General features: G+C 43.3%; 3 protein-coding genes across 3 annotated transcripts; 2 read left to right on the top strand and 1 right to left on the bottom strand.

Annotated features, from left to right (window-relative positions):
* Nucleotides 1-56: 56 nt before the first annotated feature.
* On the top strand, nt 57-4,141 carry LOC144740005 (guanine nucleotide-binding protein subunit beta-5b-like; the record flags this gene model as incomplete). The annotated part of the gene is made up of 5 exons (XM_078622891.1): nt 57-148; nt 547-595; nt 853-949; nt 1,034-1,200; nt 4,130-4,141. Coding segments are annotated over 5 exons (417 nt in total), but the record flags the coding sequence as incomplete, so codon positions are not given.
* Nucleotides 3,930-6,176, top strand: LOC144740003 (anti-apoptotic protein NR13-like). The gene is made up of 3 exons (XM_078622889.1): nt 3,930-3,944; nt 4,739-5,197; nt 6,057-6,176. The coding sequence occupies exons 2-3, from the start codon at nt 4,742-4,744 to the stop codon at nt 6,174-6,176; spliced, it is 576 nt and encodes a 191-aa protein (XP_078479015.1). The 5' UTR covers nt 3,930-3,944; nt 4,739-4,741.
* A 3,717-nt stretch (nt 6,177-9,893) lies between these two features.
* On the bottom strand, nt 9,894-24,766 carry LOC144740004 (transient receptor potential cation channel subfamily M member 7-like; the record flags this gene model as incomplete). Its single annotated transcript, XM_078622890.1, is given in 32 exon segments — nt 9,894-9,953; nt 10,222-10,298; nt 11,090-11,179; nt 13,433-13,504; nt 13,663-13,711; nt 13,713-13,770; nt 14,012-14,063; nt 14,263-14,468; nt 15,138-15,220; nt 15,309-15,554; nt 15,556-15,593; nt 16,244-16,309; nt 16,423-16,467; nt 16,750-16,797; nt 17,724-17,752; nt 17,949-17,986; nt 18,101-18,177; nt 18,261-18,357; nt 18,614-18,702; nt 19,728-19,861; nt 20,065-20,297; nt 20,299-20,367; nt 20,369-20,516; nt 20,605-20,696; nt 20,698-20,738; nt 20,853-20,961; nt 20,963-21,032; nt 21,116-21,248; nt 22,089-22,263; nt 22,662-22,913; nt 23,020-23,148; nt 24,686-24,766. Coding segments are annotated over 32 exon segments (3,186 nt in total), but the record flags the coding sequence as incomplete, so codon positions are not given.
* Between the last annotated feature and the right edge of the window lie 4 nt (nt 24,767-24,770).

The following is a 24,770-nucleotide window of genomic DNA, read 5'->3' as shown; positions in this document are numbered from 1 at the left end:
TCTTTTAAAAGGAGGCGCGTGTGTGTGTGTGTGTGTGTGTGTGTCTGTGTTATCAGGGCTGTGATAGGAAGGCAAATGTGTGGGACATGCGCTCTGGACAGAACATTCAGTCTTTCGAGAGCCATGAGTCCGACATCAACTGTGTTAAGTGAGTTTGTTTTGAATTTGATTTTGAATTAACTGAACTGTCGATACGTGTGTCTCCATAGAACCTGTGTGATCAGAGTGTAAACCAGAATGTAGATGGAAAAGAAGAAGTATAAGTCAGTGGATATCAATCTGATTGCACTGTATGGGTCATAGAAGTGTAGATGTAATGGCAGTACTTTATTTTAGACTCTTTAAATCAAACCCTTTGGTTTCATTGCAGTTCTCCACAAGTGTATGAGTCAGCATCTATTTCTTAGAATTCACATTCACTTAAATAGACTTTAGAAGAACACATCATGTTGAACTCATTTTCCACCTTGTGGTTGGAACAAAACCATCTAATCATGGAGCAGTTTGTTCCCGTGCTCAGTTATGTATTTCCACCCCCCCCTGCAGGTACTACCCCAGTGGAGACGCATTTGCTTCTGCTTCTGACGACGCCACAGTGAGTCCCGTCACATGACCTTCCAATCTGTTTGGGAAGACGTGTTCAACAAACACTGATCTACTGACCTGATTCTGTGCACATTTCCTGTCATGATCTCATTCATTCTTAGTCTGTGTGATCAATCTTTCTCTTCCTCAGTTCTGCCAAAAGCATGCTCTTGTAGTCTTGTACTCTTGTACTCATTTGTACACAGACATGAGTCTCTGACGTCACTGCGGTATCGTTTGTCTCGGTGTCCGCGTTGTTTCATGCAGTGTCGTTTCTACGATCTACGCGCTGACCGTGAAGTGGCCGTGTACCAGAAAGACAGCGTCATCTTTGGTGCTTCCAGTGTGGACTTTTCTCTGAGCGGTAAACAGTTTGTGACGTACTAAAATGTAGCATAACAAAAGAAGAAGATGTCCCATTTGCTGTTTGGTGATTTCCTAACCCCAGGTCGCCTGCTGTTCGCCGGTTATAATGACTACACCATAAACGTGTGGGACGTTTTAAAGGGAACGCGCACGTCTGTTCTCTTTGGCCATGAGAACCGTGTCAGCAGAGTGCGAGTGTCCCCCGATGGCACCGCGCTCTGCACGGCCTCTTGGGACAACACTTTACGGGTGAGCAGGAGTTTCCCTGCATTATTCATCATGTCCAACGTCATGCTTCTGTAAACAAGAAACTGTATTAATGAGGAGAACACAAACACACACATCTGATATTCTGTAGAGGGCGTCCAGGTGACATGTTCCTCATCATGCTCAGACACGAAGACAGGAATGGGTTTTTTTAATTTATTTGACTGGATGTTGTTTGTGGTGTTTGTCTGCTCACCTTTTAAAACGTTAAAGACAAAGAAGTACTTTCTTCAAACACAGGATGTAGTATATGTTCAGGTATGTTTTTTTTTACAGTGTTAACACACAGTCTTTTTGTTTCTCTAATGCAGATTTGGGCCTAGTGTCACATTGATGACCCAGCGGAAATGAATCCGACAGTCATGTGACTCCCTGACATCGACACCAACGAGTGTTTATACGGCCGACAAAAAGACTGAGACACTAAATACGATTCCTGTGACGAGAATAAATCATTGTATCACAACAGTAGAGTGGGAATTGACAAGATGTGATCGGATTCCTGATCATTGTCATTGGTAGAAATGTGATGGAAATCGTATTCTTTGTGTTTTTAGAAATTAGCAGCTCACGTCTGCTCCGCCATGACGACTTGTAAAAGTCTTCTCCACCTGTCCACAGTCATGTACTCTGCCGTCGGTTATGTTTGGCTAAAAAACAGATGATCGTAACCTCCGGATTTTCTTACAAAATACATAAACCTCGAAGTTCAGCTTACTACTTTGGGAGGAAAACAAACAATTAAAAAAAATAAATGTATTATATTTTAGAATTACGTGATGTGTTTTCTTCATGCGTACCAGGATTTTGTTCAGCCTACCCAATTTATAGCTTGTTAATGACACGATTTACCACTAAAACGTATGTTGAAAAGTGCAGTCGTAACACTTTTGTAGTATTGGAATTGTGTGGACATGAACTAAACTAAAACTAAACTAAAAAAGAAAAAGATAACAGATAAGAATTTTCAGAACCAGAATGGTGTGTTAAAGTATTAAGGTGTGACTTCAGTTATTGTTTTTATGACATTCAGAAGTTTGCAGACTCTATATTTGATACAGGTAACATCATCAACATCATCAGTCCTCATCATGGACTGACACTGTTAAAGTGACATCATCAGATGACACTTTAACAGATAAATGTATACACCCCTGATGTTTATTGTCAACTTGTTTGAAGTGTGCTGACTGACTGTCACTTCACATTAAAATAGATCTAAAAAGAAGACTGGTTCTACAAATGTGTATGGACATATAAGGTGAATATCATGAAAACAGATCAATGTACCTGGACGTGTGCTGCTTCTTGAGAGATGGTAGAGACAAAGAACGATCAAAACACTCAAATAACATTGAACGTATTCCATGTAAAACACACCGTGTAAAACACACCGTGCAGTCAAGTGTTTATCTGCACCATTATCGATCAGGCTGTCAATATGACACGTCTTTATTATTTTCAAACAGACCTCAAAGGTCAGACATTTTCTTCCACCACCTCTCTCTCCCATGAGACCATTCATAGACTCATCAATACAAAGAAAAAAAAACCCCTGTCACATATGAATAAACACAGAGCTCACAGTCAGTTTCAGTGAAGTCAGCTGTCATTCTGTTTTGTATTTGTGCATTTCTGCATTTTTCAACAAATGAAAATGAACACTTCCTATAAAAGAACAAATGGGACAATTGTGTTTCACAGTGTAGAGAAATCATTTGGCTACGATTTGCTATTTTCACTTCCTCATGGGATCACTGAGGCTGATAAAAATATGAAGTGATGTCACTGACTGTGGGGCGGTTGGCTTGTGAATGGATGTGTGAATGTTTTTGGAGTGTAGTGAAACCTGAAAACATCAGGTGACGTCTAGAATTAGTGAGATTACTGAGTTGAATGATTCTACCTTTACATTTATTACAGTGATTTAACGACTCAAACCCACAAGTCAATCATCAGCTTATTGTTTTTGGTAAATCAATGACTGTAACATATGAAAATGTCCCAAGGTTCCAAAATGAACCTTTACAGATGAATGTAAACATATGTGCAAAATATGTATTGCAATTGCCAAATTATACTTGTATGCAATCAATCAATCAATCAATCAGTTTAGTAAAATCCTGAGTTTCTTTATGCTGATACGAAGAAAAATGCAGAATTTTCCTCATTTGAAAGTTACTGATCAACTGAGTTAAAACATGAAACTTTACAGATGTTTGGGTTAGTTTCTATCAGTTTGCATGTAAATGGAACTCGAAGATCAGCAGTTTTCCTTTTTTCACAATTTTCACTAAACCTGCTTCAAACCTGCCCTCTGGAATGTGTCCCAGCACTCATGTTACAAGTACAACAGACCATGTGTCACTGAATTGTTACTACATGACATGTACTCATATTTGGTTCATGTTTTAGAACGATGGGACGTTGTAGGTCCTATTTGCTCCCTAGTTGTATTAACAACACTCTTGGCATTTGTTTATCATAGAATCTGTATTTTCTTCTTATTGCTTTTTTTTGGGGTAATACTTTAAGATCCCGCTTCGGCGGAGGAGGGGGTTCTTCCATGAGCATCGCGGGGGTTTTGCGGGTTTTTTTTTCACGTCGGCGCTGCGGAGGCGGAGTCGGCCGTTAAATGCCGAGCCAGTGGCGGTGAAGCGGCCACTAACTCGGGGTGTCCTTCCGCCGTCCGTCTGTGCAGAGAGCAGTCTGACATCGCTGGGAGGGTGAGTGTTCTGCCCCTTTTTACACACGGAAAGAAGACTTAATGTGTACACATACGTTTAGGGTTTTACTCCGGGAATGTAATGGTGTGTCTAGAATGTGGAAAAGACAAGACTGCTGTGTGTAAAAGAGCTGGGGTGTTCGCAGTCGCTGCGGTCCTTTGTGTCCTCCATTTCTCTGGTGACAGATCAGCGGCTAGCAGAGGAGAAGCAGCCGGCTAGCTAACCCAAGCTCACCGGTTTATTACCGGACAGCTGACTTCATCAAATCTCCAGACGGCAGCGTTACTTCCAGCGGTTTGTCACTGTATGAAAGCAGCTGTATTCGGCCTCTGGTGTCACCCGGCGTGTGTTCAGTTTCTCTGCCGTTCCCAGTGCTAATGCTAACTGCTAGCTCCCTGAGCCCTTTACCGTTACGTACGTTTAACTGGAAACACCTGGTCAGCACAGGAAACACTGCAACGAATACTTATACTTTCTAAGCACAAATTTTGGAAATGGGGTGTGAAGGGGTGGTGTAGGAATGGGACGAACGGTCTGTAACCATCTCAGACATTAAGCTTTTACACATGAAGACTGAAAACATAATTGAAATCAAGCTAGTTTAATGTATCCTTGATTTTCAGGTTATGTGATCATTTAGATTTACATTAAAACTTATAGTAATGTTCGACATTTACAGGGAACGTGATGCTGAGTTGTTCCTAACTCTTGTTCTGCGTAACATTCAATGATTTACTGTTCACCTGACAACCAGGAAGTAAGTCACTGAGTGTTTTGTTCCTTCCTCTCTGTAGAACATGTCGTGTGGGCTGTGGAAAGAGACCCTGGCTCTGGCAGAGGACTACCTGTCCCTGTGTTGCACCAGCCCCCGACCAGCCCCTCCACCTCCCAGCGACTCAGCCGCTGCCATGAGGCGTCTGGCCCAGGACATGGAGAAGCAGCACCAGGCTCGCTTCCTCTCCCTCGCTCAGACCTTCCTCAGGCAGTGCGGGTCGGACCACTGCTCCAGCCTCAGGAAGGTGATGGAGGAGCTGGTGGGAGACGGACACTTGAACTGGGGGAGGGTTGTGTCCCTTTTCACCTTTACTGGGGTGCTGGCCAGGCTGCTGCTGGAGCAGAATGGGATGAAGCCGGGGCTGGACCCCGGGCAGGAGCTCGGACAGGAGCCTGGAAACTGTAGAGGATTGGCAGAGACCATAGCTGATTATCTGGGCGAGGAGAAGAAAGACTGGCTGCTGGAGAACGACGGCTGGGTGAGTGTCAGTCCATCCAGACGTGACTGCAGCTGGTCAGTCAGTCCACGGAGCGCTACAGACAGATGAGAGAGCTGTTTGATTATATGTCGGCACATCCCCCACGGTTTACAGCAAGACCTGTAAATGAAAGTGACTTTCAGTCAGCTTGGGTTCCTGGGAAGCACCTAATTTGATGGAACATGATTCCTCAGCTCTGTAGCTGCAAACGTGGCAGAAATGGAGCCCAAGTTTAGACTCGGTGTTCAGTTTAGTGGTGTTTTTGGTTCCTGGGTAGACAAGTGGTAGGTCAACGGGCAGAATCGGACTGTGTGCAAGAAGAGTCTTGTCTTGTTGTGGCCTTTACTGGAAAAGAGCATAAAGGGATAGTTCTTGATGCAGAAGCCTCCCTGAAATGAACAGTTGAATGTCTGCTTTTGTGAATGGGCTCGCCCTGTTCCCCTCACACACACACACACACACACCCCTCCTTTTCTCAGCCGGCAGCTGGTCTCAACAGACACGAAACCAGCTCAGCCAGATGGACGTTGTGGTAACATTCACAGCCTCTGCGTGTTGGTTGGCAGCGCCCATATTGAAAGTTAGCTGAGGGGGAAAAACAAGCAGTTGTACGGCAGCTCACACCTGGAGCTGAGAGCAGGTGCACGCTCTGGTCGAGGTTTGAAAACACAAAGGGGAAATGCAGCTCCTGGAGCAGCTGACTCCCCCTCCTGACAAAAACACCTTTGTGCTCTTGAATTAGTGTTGGCAATTCCCGACCTATGTAGCACGATGACATTTTTAAAAAATTTGCAGCTGGTCTCAGAGTTGTTAAAAGTTTTCTTTATGCTGACCGCTTTTTTCTTTTGTTTCTGTGTAGGAGGGGTTCTGTAAGTTCTGCAGTGCCAGAGAGGTCAGCCAGGACTCGTCCATGAAGACGGCGCTGTTTGCTGCGGCGGGCGTGGGCCTCGCCGGACTCACCTTCCTCCTGGTGCGCTAGAGAGCCTTTCACATGAGACGCAGCCTCATTTCATTTGGCACAATTGTGTAGAGATTTCATTCTAACACTGATGCTGCAAAAAACAGACTTAATCTTTAGTAAATTCAGGTCTGAATGTTTACACACACACACATACTGACTGCACACACCGATTGTAAAAATGATCTCAATGCCTTCAGAAGTTTCGGAGCAAGTGACACCAGTTCAGGTTCATTTTTGAAGCACAGCACAGCATCTCCTTGTGCAGCTAAAACAAGTCAATTGCTTGAACCCCCCCCCCCCCCAACAGCGTTTGGTTTTGAAATGATCAGCTGCCTTTAATTCACATGTTTACCTGAGTTGTGTATGTGGTTTAGAGCCATTCTGTGTACAATGTATAAATTAATATATTATATTTATATGAAATAAAACTGTCAGCAGTGGCCCTTTTCTAACCAACCCACAGCTAATTCAGTTGTTTCATTGTTTTCACGTCTGTCCTTTTTATTCACGTGAAATGTCTGTGACTTTTAAACGGTTGTCTGTGTTAGCGACCACATGACGGTGCTACCATATGTTGTGATATGTGTTTCTCATGCCATTCTACAAACCAGGGACCAATCGGATTTCAAACGTACTGCTATTGGAACAAACTGTTGCCATGGCACCCCCGCCCCCTCTCAGAAACTTTAGACATTATATTTTTGCATTGTTTTGTTCTATTTATTTGTCACTGTTTTTGTAATAAAATGAACATCATACAAGTTCTTGTCTTAGTACATCCGTTTCGTCACACAGCTGTGCAGCCTTTCAGGGTGTTCATTGCCCCCCACGTGCAGACACGTTGTCATAAATAAGAAATGTTTTGCTGTCTGTCTCCTCTGACCATCATGGTGCTTAAATGACACAGGAGACTTGAGCTGTGAAAACACCACACGAAAGGTGTAAAGTCACAACTGAACCCAGCTCGAGGTTTTTGTTTGAAAGTCTCAAATGTTTTAATAGTCGTCTCAGCAGCTGACCAGTGGGAGTAAGTGGATTTATCTGCTTGACACTGTTTTATGATAAATATCCCTAATAGTTCTAAAAACACCAAGATAATACAATCCAATAAAAAAAATATAGGATTTACTTACTAATATTTGGCTTTTTATTGAGAAAATGTTGACAATAGAGAGACTTTAGAGCTTTAAATAAGAACTGATTTTCTGTTCCACAATGACGTGCGTCTCTTGATACCACAATGAGGACACTGTCCCTGTACGTCTCTCACTTCTCACACACAGACCTCGGGTTTGTCCTTTTCATTAGACTGGAGCTCTGAGACTTCATTCAGTTTCAAGTGTTGAGGTTTTTTATTTCTATGAGTGAAAGCTCCGTTGCCTCTGATGTATCTGCTTTATGTCAATTGGCAGCGTGAGCTTACTGTATTTTATGGACTGGAAGAAGAGGGTCAGCGGAACGCTGTCTGAACGGCCGAGACAAATACTTTTCATTTTCAGCACCTGACCGGTGGGATAAAACGTTCTGTTTTATTCTTTCCAGAACAAAACTTTGCAATGTTGGTTTGATCTTTTTGTGCCATAAAACCACTAATGTCACATCAGCTTGTCGTAGCAGGTCGGTGTACAATGCTGACACCACCAGATATGCACATTTCACGCCACATCCTCACTGAGGTTACTTGTTTCCGTAACACACTCCAAATGGGTAACTGAAGAGAAGAATGTTTCCTGGTGATCAAATGATCTGACAGGACGATCATCTACTGCAACTACATACATGGAAGGTGTTGTTAAGTGTTGGTATCTTGTACTTTATTTGAACTTTACTTTAATGAACAGATATTTTTTGAAAATAGGACATTAGAACATAAATAGCAAATATGTAGTCTCGGTTATACCATCTTTTCACTTCTTTACAGAAGTCTCACTAAAAGAAGAATTTGAAACGCTTTTGATGACGTCACCGAAAACAAATGGCGAGTTTATGCGCATATTTGAGCGCGAGCGTTCCCTCGGCACTGGTCCGTTCTGCTGTCTGATGCCACACAGAACCAGGGAAGGCTGTGTGTGTTGAACTCAGCGATTCGACTGCTAACTGGACCTGATACTCCATCGATTGAAGCTTCGACAATTAAAAAAAAAAAAAAAAAAAAAAAATCCTTACTGGAGGCTTCAATGACACCGTGCTCGAGTAGGACATCTAGTGGTCAGTGAAATGAAGTGCAATCGAGTTTTTATTGGTTCATAGTTTGTCTTTGGGATTAGATTCGCCTTTCACATTCAAGTTGGACACCACTGGTTCAAACTGACGCAATAAAATATAAATAAAAATGAACATGGTGAAGACAATATTTCTTATCTGGCGCGTCTTACTAGGCCATAGCTCCACTAAGCACCATGAATATTATATCCTAGAACAAGTCTAAATACCCCACTTGTTCACTTGGCTACATCTCATTTCAAATGTTTCAGTGATGCGCTAATAACAGGCAAACTTTGCCGGGAACTGTACCAATGTGGCATTCTTGTAAATCTGTGGTCTTAAACACATTTGACATTTGAATTTTACAGCACTTAAACGTTACTCAACCATGATAGCAAATGAAAATGTATAGAACTTATAGAACTGACTGAACAGACTGAATTCGATGGCTCAGCTTTCCTGTTATTCCCATAACAGGTGATTCATAAATACAAACTTTGAATGACGTAGTCCGTTTTAGCCTTTCCTCGACTGCAAAGGAAAGGGTTAAATAATAAAAAAAGAACTACACATATTGTATGTGCAATGATTTTTTTTATTCAGAAAGGGTTGTTTTGGAGTTCAACCTGTTTCACTTTCCCCAACATGGAAAAAATACACAGGCTTGTTGCTGGAGCACAGATATTTTTAGCCATCTTGAACAGGTGAGACACGACGCAGCACTTCCTGTCGGTACGGTTTGACACTGGAACAGCCGTTAACAGACATGATACGTTTCAGAAAGGAGGTGTATAGAATCATTCACGCTTTGGGATCTCAACCCGGTGTTGAAAAACAGCATTCCTTCGATGTCACAACCGTCAGTGAGTTTTCCATCATTTTGTTTACTTTTATTGTCAATAAATCAGCCGTTATACATGTTCTCTCCCTTTTTGTCATGGTCTTGGGGCCAGGATGTGACAACGAGACATTCAGTTATCTTGCAGATTAAAGAGGTTCTCGAAGAAAAAATGATCATGTAGTTTTATTTATGATTATTCTGTTCATCGTGACAGTTATGTGCGGAAGAAATAATATTCATTACAAGCCGTGCCGTGAAAGTCAAATTACTGTGTGTTAATAAAACCCCACTCCTTGTTCAAATGCACCCTAAAAGCTCTATTTTTTTTTAATCATTTTTTGCAGCGGTGCGAGGAGAGCAGTTTCCAAGACGTGCAGATCACCTCAGACACTTCTAGGTTTGCATCGTGTGCACACTTTCAAGGTTTCAGTGTGCACATTCATGAATAGAAGTACAGGTCAGTGCTTGACACCTCAGTGACTCTCCTCCTCCTCATCCTCCTTCTAATGAAGAGCTGTATTCACAGTGGAGACTTTTAATGATCTGATCTTCTCATGAAAATGTGTGACAGTGAGGCGCTGATGTTTCCTACGCTCACTGGCTGCCTCCCCTGGCCTCCCCTCACTGCACCATTGTCAGGTGTGAGAGAATCCAAACCCCCTCCTGTAGAGTGAATACGTTTCTTAACGTCAGCCTCCCCACTGTGGTGCTGCACAAACGTTGACACGCTGCCTCACCTGCTGCACCACCTGCACACATCCAACACGTCATACGTGACCGGCAATCAAAGCACTGGAACATTCAAGAACATCTCCACTTGTTGGTTACTACTCATTAGACCACCACAACAACTACAAACACATTCACTTCAGCAGACACCGAAAACATGTTCTATGACAGATAGATATATTTCATTACATTTTTTTTGGAGAAAAATGGGCAATTTTGTTCTTCGGAAGATGTTTTTTTTTTTTAGTACGATTGTTGAAGTGTTTCTGACTTGTCATTCACACGCACCTGTGCATGGTTAGGGAATGTTTTCGTCTGCAGCTTGGAGTAGATCAGCTGCCCGTTCACAGACACCTCGAAGCTGTCTGTGAACGTGAGCAAAAATTGGAATAAATAACACAACACATGTTGGTATTTACACAGTCTTTGCACCAAATTGACATGTTTACATTCAGGGTTTGTCTTTCAGGTTATCAACATGCAGAACATTTACGAATGAAATAAAGGCTCCAGATCACAAACAACAAATGAAAACAAACCGTAACTGTCTGCAGGTCTCGACACCTCTACGCGTGCATGTTTGAACAAGTGCTGTTGCATCTTCAGAGCTTCAGTGACAAATATCTCGTTGTGTTTCTTTCTATTCATCCCAGGTCATGACTGCAAATGAATCTTAACTCTCAGGCTCCAGGTGTGTAAGAGAGTATTTATTCCTCTTTCTATTTCTCTTTCTTTCTTTCTTTCTTTCTTACATTGTTATTTACCCAGGAAGTCCCTTTTGACTGAAATCTTTTTCGAGACAGACCAGGCTAAGATCGGTGGCCGGTGACAAGTTTAAAAGACATCGATAATACATGAGAAACATTGGACAGGAGAGCCCCAAAACCCACAGTCAATTCTGCGACCACAATGGCTGCTGGGGATTTTTAATACTAACATAGGCAATCAGGTGTTTGACAAACAGCTCCTAAATACACAGTTTGAGACTGACATTAAAGTCAAAGTCAACTTAATTGTCAAATGTAGTGTTTATGCGTGATATGCAGCACAGATGAAATAACAGTCCTCTCAAAACACAATAGAAAACAGCAGTAAACAGCAGCTTTATTCAATGAATGTTCCTCAGTTTATGAGCGGAGAAAGTAAGTTACCTGGCCTTCCTTGGAATCCATGTACCTGGACCCCAGGAACCTGCTGCAGAGCACAAGCCAGGCTCCGGAAGTGCTGGGCATAGTTTCATCCTGCGCTGTAAGACAGGACAGCGCATTCAGACACATTCCAGAGATTTCCTCAACATGGAGTTTGTTTTCAGTTGATTTGATTGAAAAGATTCCACTTACCAGTATTCGATGCGGACTGAAGCCATGGTTCTACAGCTGACTGTCCTCACAGGAGACGGTGAATAGACGCTCACTGTAAACCTGCAGATAATGTGTCTGAATCTATCAGGCAAACCACACCTAGTGGGAGTAGAAACCAGTCAACCCACCTCACTCCAGTACTTGTTTTTATAGCGCCAGTATTGTTTTCAGTCTTCGTCAGTTGCTCGGTATTTAAGGGCCTGAAGAGCTGAAGAACACCCAGATGAGCCTTGGGGAACTCCCCCAAGGCTCCTCAATGTGATTGTTTTCCACTTAGGATTGTAGTTGTTACGGGTCCCAGATGTGGGACCGCGGGACAAATATAGTTGTCTGTAAAACAGACAATGTGGACAAGTGAGGAAGACACGGAGTGCCGCATGTGCTGTCCAAATTAGAGTTTTTTCTTTATTTCAGTCATATTCAAACATCTATTACTTTCGTAAGTTCTTCACACTTTCCTTATTAAACTCAAACACAATTAAAACATGTGCAACACATCCCTTATTTTTACTGTTACAGGTGAGAGCGAGTAGTGGTTCGAAGCAATGCACAGCGCACTAGGCGGACCACATGCCGAAGGCAGCGCCACGTCAGCCAAAGACCTCAAAACCCGAAAGCAGACACTAACGAAAGCACAGACAACCCAAAACTGCTAAACTCTGTCACGTACTGACCTGAAACCACCTGGACTGCAACGGTTCTGGGCCCGAAGGTTCCACTTATTTTTCATCCACAATGTCAGTGAAAATAAAATGCATGTTTTACATACAATTTCGGGGAATTATTCTCTACCCGCACAAAAAAAAAACTTAACATTCAAAATGATTGACATTAATGTGGTGACACATTTTTGTGTTCACGACATAGTTACCAATGGAGTCCCTGTCCCTTAACTGGAATTTGAACCAATTTAGAGCTGTGCCAGAAAGTTACACCCACTTCTTTCACAGTTAAAAACTAAGACTAATGTCTTTAAACACTTTGACATGTGCAGTTTCAGTGATGGGCTTGAAAACTGTCCTGGAAAACCTTGACAGACCCGTTGATATTGTTCATATTGTGACACTGCCAACTTACAAACATGCTGTCAGAAAATGTAGACTGCAGGTAGAACACTCCAGATGTTTGTGGTTAACTGGATGAAATATATTGAGGTTCATGTGCACACAACACAGTAGAAAATAACTTGGAGCATCCCAGAGCCACGATGGAGTCAACAGGAAAGGCTTCAGGTCTACATTTGAACGGAATAAAGAACAACATTCATCAGTTCGACATGAATCACAATTTAAAAAAAACAAACAACTTCACTGCTTTCAAAGTTTTATTTGTTTAAAATGATATCCAGTACAAAATGTATGCAGTAATACCCTCAGTTTGTCACTTCCCCTGAATAAAATATTTTTATTTCAGCTCATGCCAGATAACAGTATCTATAAGATACACATGATTTTAATTTGTTCATACAAGAGTTGATGACAAAGATACAGCAATGGTACCTCTGTAACAATAAAAACTACCAGCAATATTTTGATGGAAACACTTTCAATACAACAAAATGACATACATTGTTCTGTAAAAGTTGCATTGCAATCTGCCCATATTTTACACGATTTTCAAATTCATGTATCTTTTCATTATGTAAGATAAAAAGTTGTGATACGAGTCTTTACACGTTTATAAAAATGTGGCGGCAAACTGCATTGTAGTAGTGAATCTCAGCGAGCTGTCGGCTTTGAAGATGCCGTAACAGATAGACAACGCACTTATTTCTTTTCATTTTTTTAGTTAAACGAGGCAACTTCTCAAACTTTAATAAATAATAAACCCTCTGCAATATTATTGTACCTTTCCATGTATCTATTTCATATATATATACTGTCATAAAATTGTAAATAAGATGTTTACAACTCATGTATGAGAAAACAAATGCTTTGAATTGAGTTGTTTTCGACACAGTATTTTGGCAAAACCAACAAAAAACAATACACCACCTACATGCACCGGTTTCTATGGAAACAGACAGGATTCGTCCATCTGATCATTTGACCACATCAATCAGTAGAGCGAAGCCTCATGATCGTTCAGACTCCTCCTTTAAAGCATCAGTCTCATTGATTGGCGGGACTCCTTGACACCTCCTCCCGGGTTGGGGGGGTCTTCTTGTGGGAACGTCACCTTATCTGGCGTGTAGTCGTTCCTCTTCAGATCTGAGCAGCAAGTGAACAATCAACAAATTACAACAGATAGCCGCGGACAACTGGAGGGCAAAGAGTTTGATCGGCACAGCCTTCGTGTCATCAGGGGACTGTAAATACTACATCAGCCGTGTGTAAACAGCTCTCAGGGCGTTGGGAGGAAATCTCACCAGGAAGTTTAAGTTTCCGGCAGCAGGAGTTGCAGTGGTGTTTTGCGCGGGAAGTTCCTGATGGCGTCGTCTCCCAGGTTGGCGGGTCCAAAGATCATATCATAAGAGCTGAAGGAAGAAGTGGATCCGTCTCCAACACCATGTAACCATCCACATCTTCATACACCCTTAGCACCTTGTCATAGACCCTTGTCTTATGTGTCAAGAGCATGTTATTGTATCGTCAACTATTATACTGGACAATTCCATCATTGTCAAAGATGTCAAACTTCCTTCCTTCCTTCCTTTCCTGGAGCAGTGACAAACACTCAACTGATCATTGTTGTTGCTGGGCCATGTGTGCACTTACCCTTTCTCACCGCTCTTTATGACTGAAGGATCTGTCAGAATCTCTCCAACCCCTGCAGAGAGACACATGTTGGACACATCTTAGAGGTTCACAGCTCTGCCATCGCGCAGGCAGTCGATTCAAGTAGCATTAACAGAACTGGAGACGTAAACCTCTTGGGTCACTTGCGCCTCACGACCACAAGTCTCCTCATTTATCCTGTCACCGACTGCGAAGGGAACATTGTCTGAGTGTGTGTGGCGTGTTTTTACCCTGCAGGTCGAGCACCAGCAGCTCTCCGCGGGTGTACTCGAATGTCCAGTGGCTAAAGGCCAGCATGGTTTCCTCCAGCAGGTTGGTGGGACGGATCTCGTCTCCGTTGTTGTTGTTGAACTTTCTGAACTCGCCCGTGATGCACTCCTCTATAGCAAACCACTGTCCAGCAGAGTGACAGTAGAGCAGGAACACCTCTAGAAACCTGAACACACAGTGAGAGTTCACACTAATACACTCAAACCTGTTACAGCAGGATCAATAATGAGATGGCGTTGGACCAACATATGAAGAAATGGACCTCACTGCATGTCTGATGTCTTTGTTGTCAAATTTAATTTGACCCTGACAGAAGATTTCGTTCTTTTGTGTTAATGTTGTTTCACTATTTGTAAAGATTTTGCAAATATATATTGTAAAATCTGTTACAGCAAGTTAAGTTAAACTACTGATTCAACTATTCTGATGACCGAGATGAATATTTTTTTTTTGGTATGATGATTGAAGAGGTTTATGCTAAGCAAGGGCTAGAGTTTGTTAGCTCAAGATGTGGAAGAGGCCTCCATCATCTCACTCAAGTCTGAACAAGAACATCGTCAGGACTCACTGATCACTCATCCTAATCCTCACCGATTATAAAATGAACGCTGCTTTTGTCAAATGAACCTGTGGAAACATGTTTGCCATGGTGCCTTGCATCATCTGTATCTGAATGTGAGACGAAAAGATGAAAATAATGAAAAAATGAAAATATTTGCTGCAAGGCAGTGGTAAAACTAGAAAAAAAAAACTCCTTCGAACTGGGCTAAACAACTCAACTCTCAGGGGACTGACTAGTTACATAACACAACGGAGGACAGTGGCGCGGGTTCACCTTGGAGAGTAAGGAATCGTCTTTGGCCGCATCTGGTTGAAAGCAAATGTCAGCTTCTGAGCAGCTCGTTGTTGTTGTATTTCCTGGACGGGCAAAGAGAAACGCGGTGACCAACAGTGAACGTTGAGGTGTGAGCTGTGCGTTGAAGGTGCTATCTGCGGCGCTCTCTACCCTGAGACAGAGGTGCAGCACTGTTTCCTCCTTGTAGATGCTCTGCCACGTTTGGACAACCTCTGGGAGGAAGGACTTGACAATGTACAGGTGACCTGGTTTCAGGATGTCGTACTCGGACCAAGTGCAGAGCACCTTGAGGGCCCGTCTCAGGCCTCCTCCCATCTCCTCCTTGCCCAGAAACTCAATCTTGGCGCAGAGGCCCCGTTGGGCCCAGGAGGACATGCTGTTGTTGATGGTGTTGGGGCGAGCTCTCCTCCAGGCGGTACACCGTCACCGGCTCCCCTGAAGGAACACAGCAGCGTGTGACGCTCTCCCACAAACCACACGACAGCCGCGCTGGTATTTCAACAAGATGAGTCAGGAAACCACAGATGAGACTGACTTCCATCATGTGTTGCCGATAATCTGCCACCGCTCAGAAGATCTTCAGCTGCCCTCTCCCCCTCACTGGAATGAGCTACTAACTCCCACTGCCCATTGCTTTGAAAAGCAATCATGCAAGGAAAAATACTGGGAGACTTCCTGTTTCTGGGAAACACTTTGAGCTGTGTTGGCTGCAAACACTGCCATGATTAAATGGGTGGGAAAAGTTCAGGAGTGAAATAAATAACTGCTGACGTCCAAAATTGACAGAAAATGCAACAACAAAAACAGTCAGAGGCTCTCAGACCTGCAGCGAGATCATTTTCAATTTCACTGATGCATACGTGGCTGAATGTACCTGCCTGACATTTGAATTGTAAAGTCATGCCGTTTCCACCCTGCAACTAGTTCTTTGTCAGCCTGGGTGTGACTGCAGCTGCTGTCGGTGTGGGAGGTGACAAACACTCATCTCTTATCCAGCTTCAGTCCTTCCTCATTCTTTAACTGCCTGCTGTCTGTTTCTCTGACGAATCTGCTGTTTTCACCTCGCCTGACCTCTGAAGTCGTACCTCTAGGGGGCACCGGTGTGAAGGGGATACTCTGCGACAGCCTCATCAGGTTGTTGCGCTCAACCGCTGCAGGAGAAACATTAGGTCAGTGAGCAGAGGAGAGAACGGTCTAAGAGTGACATAACTCTTCTAACCAATGATGGAGGACAACAGGGAAATACTAAGAACGCTGGTCTCACCTGAGTACTGGTAACTTTCCATGGGTTTGAAAGGTGAACCAATAGCTATGGAGACAAATCATAAAGTTCCATTCTGAGGAAAAGTACCTCAGAAATACAATGTAAAATTCTCCATTAATCATCTGTTGTAGTTCACTGAATTAAATCATCTATGAAATGTCAAGTGCTGTGACGTGTTTGATCCAAAGATGTTGAACATGCAATGATCAGAGAACATTACTTGAATTCTCCAACTGAGTCGATTGTATCTGTTGATTGTTTCAGCTCTAATTTAATGAGTGCAGTAATGAATACCACAGAAATGTTTGGCCAGTGGCGGTTACTCACAATCCTTTCTGGCTCCGAGGCTGGTGTGGCGAGGTGTGTAGAGAGAAACTGATGAAAAACATAAAACTCATTTAGTTACAGGACCAGACCTACATCACTCACTCAAGCAAATAAACCCACACGTGGAATAAAGTTCTGAGGCATTTTTGAAGCACCACGAGTTCAGTCAGTTGTCCATCGAATAAATGATGAAAAAGATTCCCCTTTAGCCCTTGATTAACCCGCATACACCATGTAGCAGCATGACAAACATGGCAACTCACTTGAAAAGGGACACGGCGTGGACGGAGAATGAGATTAAAAAGAAATGTAATTAATTTATGATTTTGTGTTTATTAGGAATACAACAATCTTCTGTACCATACTGAATTGCGTCTTCTTTTTAAGTGGGCTTGTAAGTTCTTTGTATTGTGTTGAATCATTTTGAATTGCATCGGATCACGTTGTGTAAATTAAAATAGTCAAATCATTAATGAATTGCTTTGTGAACAGGGTGAATTCATCACATTGTGAACAGAGGTGAACTGTATTGCATCGTATCGGCAGGGGCCATCACTGTACACTGCAGTGTATCGAATCGGTCTCAGATTAACATCCCTAGTACATAGGTTCTATTTCACCCCCCCTCTAGACTCATTCGGATGCGCTGACTACCTGATAATCTCTGTTGGAATTGTGGAACAAAGGCAGGGAACTCTCCTACATGTGCTATGGGAATGTAATCTGATATTTTTGATGAAAGCAAAAGAGCACCTGGGGAAGGTTCTGGAAATAGAGATTCCACTCTCGCCAAGATTACAATTAATCTTATCTTCTCATTGTCAGATGCTGAGATGATACAAACAGGTAAGACGCAGGTCACAGGTCATAGGAACAACGCTGTTCCAGTAATGTTGCAGAACCAGACGTTCAAGACACAACAAGCTCCCACTGAGCTGGTCAGATGGTGGAGAATGGGGAACTACAGATCTTACCAGTGAGTTTGTCTTCCCCAGGGGGTTGTCTACAGGCACACAAGACAGACAGAGGACAAAAAGACATCATTGACCACGCACAGACAAAATGGATATGATAAGAAGTTTACATTGATGTGGTAAATGTGCATTTGTGTAAAATCGCTGCAGATTCTGTAAGCAAGTGACACAATGTTCATACCGGATAGATAAGAGGAGGAAAAATCCACTGGATAATATACTTACAAGCTGCTTGCTTGGGCTGATTTGAACTGAACTCTTTCCTGATTGAAAAATATGAAGGATGTTGAACAAACATGGTCATTTTTCAGTCAAAAGAGATTAAACTCACAAACTTTTTTTTTCTCCTTATGTAGAAATACACACGACGTCCTTACCAGTACTGCTGCCCTGGGATCCTCGTGGATGAGGATGTCTTCAGCTGACACTCGACTCCGCTCCTTTTTAGTCAGAGCTACGTAAACACAATCAGGCTTCATGTTACAGGAACACTGGACATTTAAGTGTGTCTTAATTGGTGGGTTATTTTAAACCTACTTGAGTCAGGATGAAGAAAAGCTGGATTCCGATCAAACTCTGTGAAACCAGCGTAGGAGTTGACTGCTCTGATGTGACCGTGACCTTCAGGGTGACCCTTTGACCATACGTAATGGAAACAGTGTAAGAATCACAGAAAAGTGCTAGTTGTGAATTTCTCTCCGGAGATAAAATAAACTAACTAGTTTCAAAATGAACACTGGATGAAGCAGTTAGCAGCTGGTCCAATTATTACCTGAATTTCAGAATAATGTAGGACCGTAAACATGCATAGTTTTGCATATGCCAGATATGGTAGTTTCATAAACATTCTGTCAAAGATAACACAGACACACACACACACACACACACACCTGTGGTCTGGACTGCGTGGCCGGGCTCTGCTGTGTGCATGAGGTCTCTTTGGGTGTGGAATGGTGGAGGTCAAAACTGTCTTTATGTCCTGGAACCAAGAAAACATAGTGAGCGGACCGCAGACTGAGTGTGTGTGGAGACACTGTGTAATCACATGTGGTGTTTATTTTGTTCTGGTAAGAATAGAAGATGAGGATGGAATCAAACCTCAAACTCTTAAAATAAAGAGGACAATTTTGAACCAGTTTCCTTGTAATCTTTTTCTCATGTCACATTATTTCACCCAACATTCTTAAATAATTACTTGAAAACCTCAAACCACTGTAAAATCTGCAGTTGTTGAAGACATCCAGAAGATACACTTGCTGAACACAACCACCACCACAAACGGTTAAACAACCCCAATTCAAACATCTGATTCTCAAAAGAAACTCCTCCTACACCTCCACCTGCCACTTCCCTCTACCTTACAACGGCAATCGATCACTCATGCTTCTGTCACATCATACCGAAAAACCTCGGAAGCACCCAGAAGGAGAGAAAAGGGAGAGAAAGAAGAAAGCAGCTGAAGGTCCACTGGGATCCCAGAGTGGAGATGGACAGGCCCGAGTACCCAGCAGGTGCATCCCTGAACGCAAACCTCTCATTGGCATGGCTGCTGTCATGTTCCTCTCGTCAGGGGGGGGCTTCTGACCCCACTCTGACCTTCACTGCTCCTTTGTCTGCGGGGTCTCCTGGTATCCACAGCAGGGGCATGAGAGCAGCTTGGAAGGCTGTTTTGTTCATGAGTGTCCCCCTCAAGGGATGAGGTCATCACAGCTCCAGCGGTGGGTTGGACTTGAGAGTCTGTTTCTTGTCTACTCAAAGAACCTGACCTGCCCTCGTCATCGCAGAAGGCCTCGTTCACATAACCCAAACACACATCCTTCTTTCTCAAGCTCCTTTCTAACCCATCTGTGCTCTCAGGCTTTGCAGTGCAAGAAGGCAAGCAGGCAGGCTGAGCAGACCCCAAAGTCGTGGGTACAACGACAACAGTAGGATACACACACACACAGTTTCCATCCTCCTCTCTTATCTTTTCATCAACGGACTGACCCTCTTCCTCATACTTACCAACAAAATCCCCAAACTCTACAGTGATGCTGTCTGGGCGGAGGGGCTGCTGGTAAATCCCAGCCAGGGCAAGTTCAGGGTGGCTGGAGCCACTGGGCTGGGAAGGGGTGCTGCTGATGTGGAACTGAGCCCCACTGGGAGGGCACGTTGGGCAGGCTGGATGGGGAGTCGGAGTAGCCCGGCTCTTTTGGACGGGTCAGCTTTCTCTGGGTGAGAGAGTGGCCTCGGAGACGCAGCTCCGGAGGGGAAACGGTCACAGCACTTTGGACAAAGGCACTGGAGGTGGCACTGCCTGAGGAGCCAGCCTCTGCAGCAACGTGCCCGAGCCCGTACAAACCCCCTCCTCTCTGGACTCAATGCTGGACTCAGGTTGGGGTCCAGCCCCAGTCCTGCTCTCCGACTGCTGTCATTCCCAGCCCTTCCGCCTACATCGATCCCAAAAAGAGAATCTGCTATGTTGGCTGCCGCTTGGGGAAAAGCTGAGCCAAAGTAGGCCCCCGCGCTACGTTTGCCTATGGCAGAGGATTTGGAGAGGGGGCCAGCGTCTGTTGCCACCGGTGCAATACTGGGGACCCACGTTCTTTGAAAGGCTGAGCTCCCGGGTGATCTGGTTGTGGACCTTGCTGGCCTCGGACGCCCTCCTGAGCAGTTAGAGTCTTCAGAGTGTCCACAGTCAGAGCGGACAGGTCCTGGAGGTGGCCGATCTGAGAGTCCAGCGTGTGCAGAGAACGTTTTATAAAGGTGACCTTGTTCCCAACCTCTTTCAGCTGCATACACATGGTCTCCACCCTAGACATGACAAAAATAGATATGTATTTATTAGATCTGATTTAATTCTATCCAGTGACCATTTACACTGTAAATGTACTTGCTGTACCTTTCAGAAGTAAGACGTATGCGCTCCTCACTTCCCGTATGAAACTGGTCATCCTTTTCATGAAAGTAAGTCTCCACACACTGTTCCTCAAAAATCATGAAGCTTCTTTTGGTCTTCCTCCGTGAGAAACAGCTCTGAAACAATCCATTATGACACAGTTCCTCACTGCTTCTGAGTAGATTCAGACCACAGTAAAAATGTTTGTGAAATCAGAGATAACTGTAGAATAACGTCAGTGACACACATACTTGGTCCGTATGTATGCTCCTTCTTTCTCTTCCTGCACATACAGAAGAGAGAGTAGATATGGCATAGAAGGATAAAGGGGGGTGGGAGGACGGGCCTCTCGTGGTAGGCCCATGATGAAGTGGTAGCGCTGGTACTTCCACACCAGATTTGAAATGGACTTCACTTGCAGATACACGTTACTGAAAAGCAGAGCAGAATGGATGGTGAGAGACGAGAGCAAGAGCCTCTGAAGACACAAAGTACGGAAGTGTGGTGTCCTCACTTGAAGAAGGCGATGAGGAGGTTGACCATGAGTATATACTGGACAAAGAGGTAGACTGCTTGTAGGAGAGGTGTCAGCCACACTCCTGCTCTGCACAGGTCCTTCACAGATGACTCACTGTTATTGGCACACACTGTGAAGAGAAACAGCCGTTATGATGACCTCCAAAAAAACAACTCATACCGCATCCGCAGCCAGTTTTCTTTGCTGACGAGGTCTTCGTTTGACATGGCTATTACTTCTTCTGCTAAAATGGACAACCTTTTAGTTGACTGGGAAACATCCATTTTGTGTTCTAATACACAAAAATAAAGATGATAATTAACGTAATAATTATTGTGCATATATTCTAGCAGTTATACTGCATATATTTTACCAGTCCATCAAACTTACACATAACATTTTTTTCTAACCCTTTTTTAAACAAATTTACAAACTGTTAGAATAATTGTACATTTATTTCTTTTGTCTACTGGATTTTAGCCATCTTTATATTTATTTATTCTATGTTGATTGTAAATACCCATAAAGCTTAAACTCCCTTGTGCTACATAACTCCTCACACTCTAGAAGTGATAATGTTAGCCAATGGATATGCAACTATTCACCACTTCCTCCCTTTGTGACTAACAGTCATGATCACACAAATTTCGACAGTGTGTGAACCCTTAGGACACTGGCTCAGGTTATGGAGCTTAGCCACGTTTTGTTTCACCAAAGCTTCAAACGCATCGTGCCCACATGGTGTTCACCAGCTATTGCCTTTTTCCTGGTTGTAGCTGAGGTGAAACAAAAAGCCCTGCCCCCCTCCTCAAAAAGACCAGCGCTGGCTGCTCCTGAGCGCAAGCCAGTTTATGTTGAGTGAAAGAGTCTGCGAGGAGGGAACAATGATGCGGCTGTTGTGTGTTTGATTTAAACTTACTTAAATAAAACTTACCCTCGTAATCTCCCCAACCATCCTTATCGTCCTTACCATCGATTTCATAGGCATACACTTCCCCGTACATCATCCAGTACGGTTGGAACACCACATCTTTGGCCAGTGTCCAGCTTGGCTCTTCGTTTGGGTAGAGAATGGCTTTCCTTGGAACACCGTAGCTCAGCAGGACGATAGCCATTATTACCACAATATAAAACATGTTGGCCACCTGGAAGAGATGTCACACTTACTGAATAGGGAGTTTCTCTGTGAAGTTCTCTCGTGACATCAAATAAAGTATCTATCTATCAATCTAGGGTTGCACAATCTGTGAAAATGGGTAATTTACAAAACTGAGCGTTGGCCCTTAAAACATATTTTAAGTATAGTTCTTGGGAAATATATTTTAGCATAATCTTGACTACAACAACCAGATTTCATACAAGTACACTTGAGAACAGCGCCGTGCACGTGTACGGACGCCACGCCCACTACCTGCACTCCACTCCTCCATGTATGTATCCAAATGAATTCATGTAGTAGTTGTTTAATAAATCAGCCTTGAAGTTCACAACAGGTACCTCACAACCATCCAGACAGAACTAAATAATTTAGACAAGAACTCACCATTTTAGCAATCATCATCACATAGGGACCAGCTTGCTGGTTGACTGCCAGGATATCCAGGAGTCGCACGTACCAGAAAATGATATTGAGGCAATAAACCGTCCTGCCAGGAATTAAGGTTTTTCCTCCACCCAACCTCAAGCCAAAGCCGATAAAGAAAGTCACGATGGCCAGAAAGTCGGACACATTGAAATAGTCACTGAACCACACCTTTATCTTCTGACTTATTTTGCCTGCTTCAGACATGAACATCTGAAAAAAAGTTCAAGGAGGGGGAATTAACACACTCTATAAAAGTACTCATCTCTCATCACATCATATAAGAAGCTAATGACGTGGAAAGATCTGATGCACATACCTCTCTAATCTTTTCGACTGCAGAGGTGAAGATGTAAAGGATGACCACCCACTCTTCAGGAGATGGCCACTTAGGCATTTTCACCAGGACCACGTAAGAGTAGAACATCAGGAAACCCAAATAGAAGAGCTGACCACAGGACACACAGAATAGAACACTGAAAAATCTCAATCACTGTGAGAGACAATGTTCTCAAACGGCACTAACAGGGGTTTCTTGTCTTTTAAGAAAATATGGAAAATGATACAAATCAAAGTCACTCTCAGAAGAAAGGTATAAAAGGCGCAGGTTTTTAATTGGCAGAAGGCGATAATATATCTAACATACTATATTGAACCAAACCTTATTGAAGTTTCAGTTTAAGACAATGCTGGACCTGGCCCAGACCAAATAACGTGCCACACCGTTAAAACAGCTCAAGTTAAATCAAATATCTCCTAACTATGGCTTATTCAAACTCCACTTTGTGTTTGTATAAAAACTCTATGTACCTAGTTCTTATGGTGCATGGTAACCATCCACACGCACTGTGTGTGTGGGAAAGTTTCACTGTGACGCTGTGACACAAGGCCAGTGCTGGAAAGTTGGACATTAAGACAACCATCTGGTGGGTATGTCACTGCATCACTAATGCGTTGTACAAGTCAGGATGGAGGCAGGCACACCAGATGTAGATAAGCTCAGGTACCGGACACATTACTTAGATAAGCAGTGATGTTTATCAGCACACGTCCGTCTTGGGCCTCCTGAAAAACCCGTCCGTGCAAATTAAATAAACTGCTGAGAAGCAGCCTGAGGCCTTTGTGAAGCAGCCTACACACGAGTCAGACAAGATGGGTGATAATCCTGTGTGAGTGTGAAAGTTTAAGATCAACTTGATTTCTGTATTTAAGCTGAAATAGTCTCATGAATTGAATGGAATCAATTCGATCTAGAATCACACCGCATTGGAGATCTCCCTCCATCTCATATCACTGTAGGACGCATCAAAGTGAGTATTAATGTTATCAGTTGCTAATACAGGAGGAGGGATGTGGCACCTTGCTACCACCCATTGGCACAAGTGGAGATGTTTCATGTGAAAAAAGAGACAACTGGCTGACTCGTCTGCTCTTACTTGAGTTTTTGTTCGTCATCTTGAAGAAGGGTTTGCATGTGAAGACAGACAACCATTCGTGCACACATTCACACCTCCAAGCAATTAACAGTGACCTGGCATGCTTTCAGAGATGGGAAGAAGAGAAGAGTACCTACAAAGACACAGAAAGACCTGTGGAGCTGTGAGGCAACAGTGCTAGCCACTGCACCACTGTGTCACCGTCCGACTAGTGGAAGTTGAAGGGAAGAATCTAAATAAGTGATAGATGAAGGAGGGAGAGAACACTCTACAAGATGTGTTTCCTGAGTTTTCCAGTAGGATGTGCAGGAAATATATCAGTAGCTGACATCATAATCGGAGAGAAAACTAATGATTCTAGAAATCACATGTAATCCTCATTAGGGTAGTTTGTTAACGTCTCTAGAGACTGAAATGCAAAACAATGAGAGGATTTAAAGCTGGTGATCTTGGGCAGCATCATTTCTAGAGCCTGTTAATAATCCCGTGCAGATAATGTATCTCTGGTTGAACGGTAAGGTGAGTGTGCTCTCTCCTATCTCTGCATACCGTGTTGGACCAGAACTTGACAATGGGAGCATGGTAGAAGGCGTAGATCTTCCTGGTTAAGGGAAGTTTCCTGGAGCGAACATGA

Source organism: Lampetra planeri, unplaced genomic scaffold (assembly GCF_965212315.1).
Source record: "Lampetra planeri unplaced genomic scaffold, kcLamPlan1.2.h2 scaffold_1839, whole genome shotgun sequence".
NCBI classification, from domain to species: domain Eukaryota; kingdom Metazoa; phylum Chordata; class Hyperoartia; order Petromyzontiformes; family Petromyzontidae; genus Lampetra; species Lampetra planeri.
The sequence above is the reverse complement of the archived record's forward strand: the minus strand, read 5'-3'. Positions and strand labels throughout refer to the sequence as shown.

What these genes read in the sequence shown, in the direction of transcription:
- LOC144740003 (XM_078622889.1), top strand. Translation starts at nt 4,742, where the DNA reads ATGTCGTGTGGGCTGTGGAAAGAGACCCTGGCTCTGGCAGAGGACTAC. An exon ending in TGCTGGAGAACGACGGCTGG is followed by an intron (nt 5,198 to 6,056) that starts GTGAGTGTCAGT and finishes GTTTCTGTGTAG; the next exon opens with GAGGGGTTCTGTAAGTTCTG.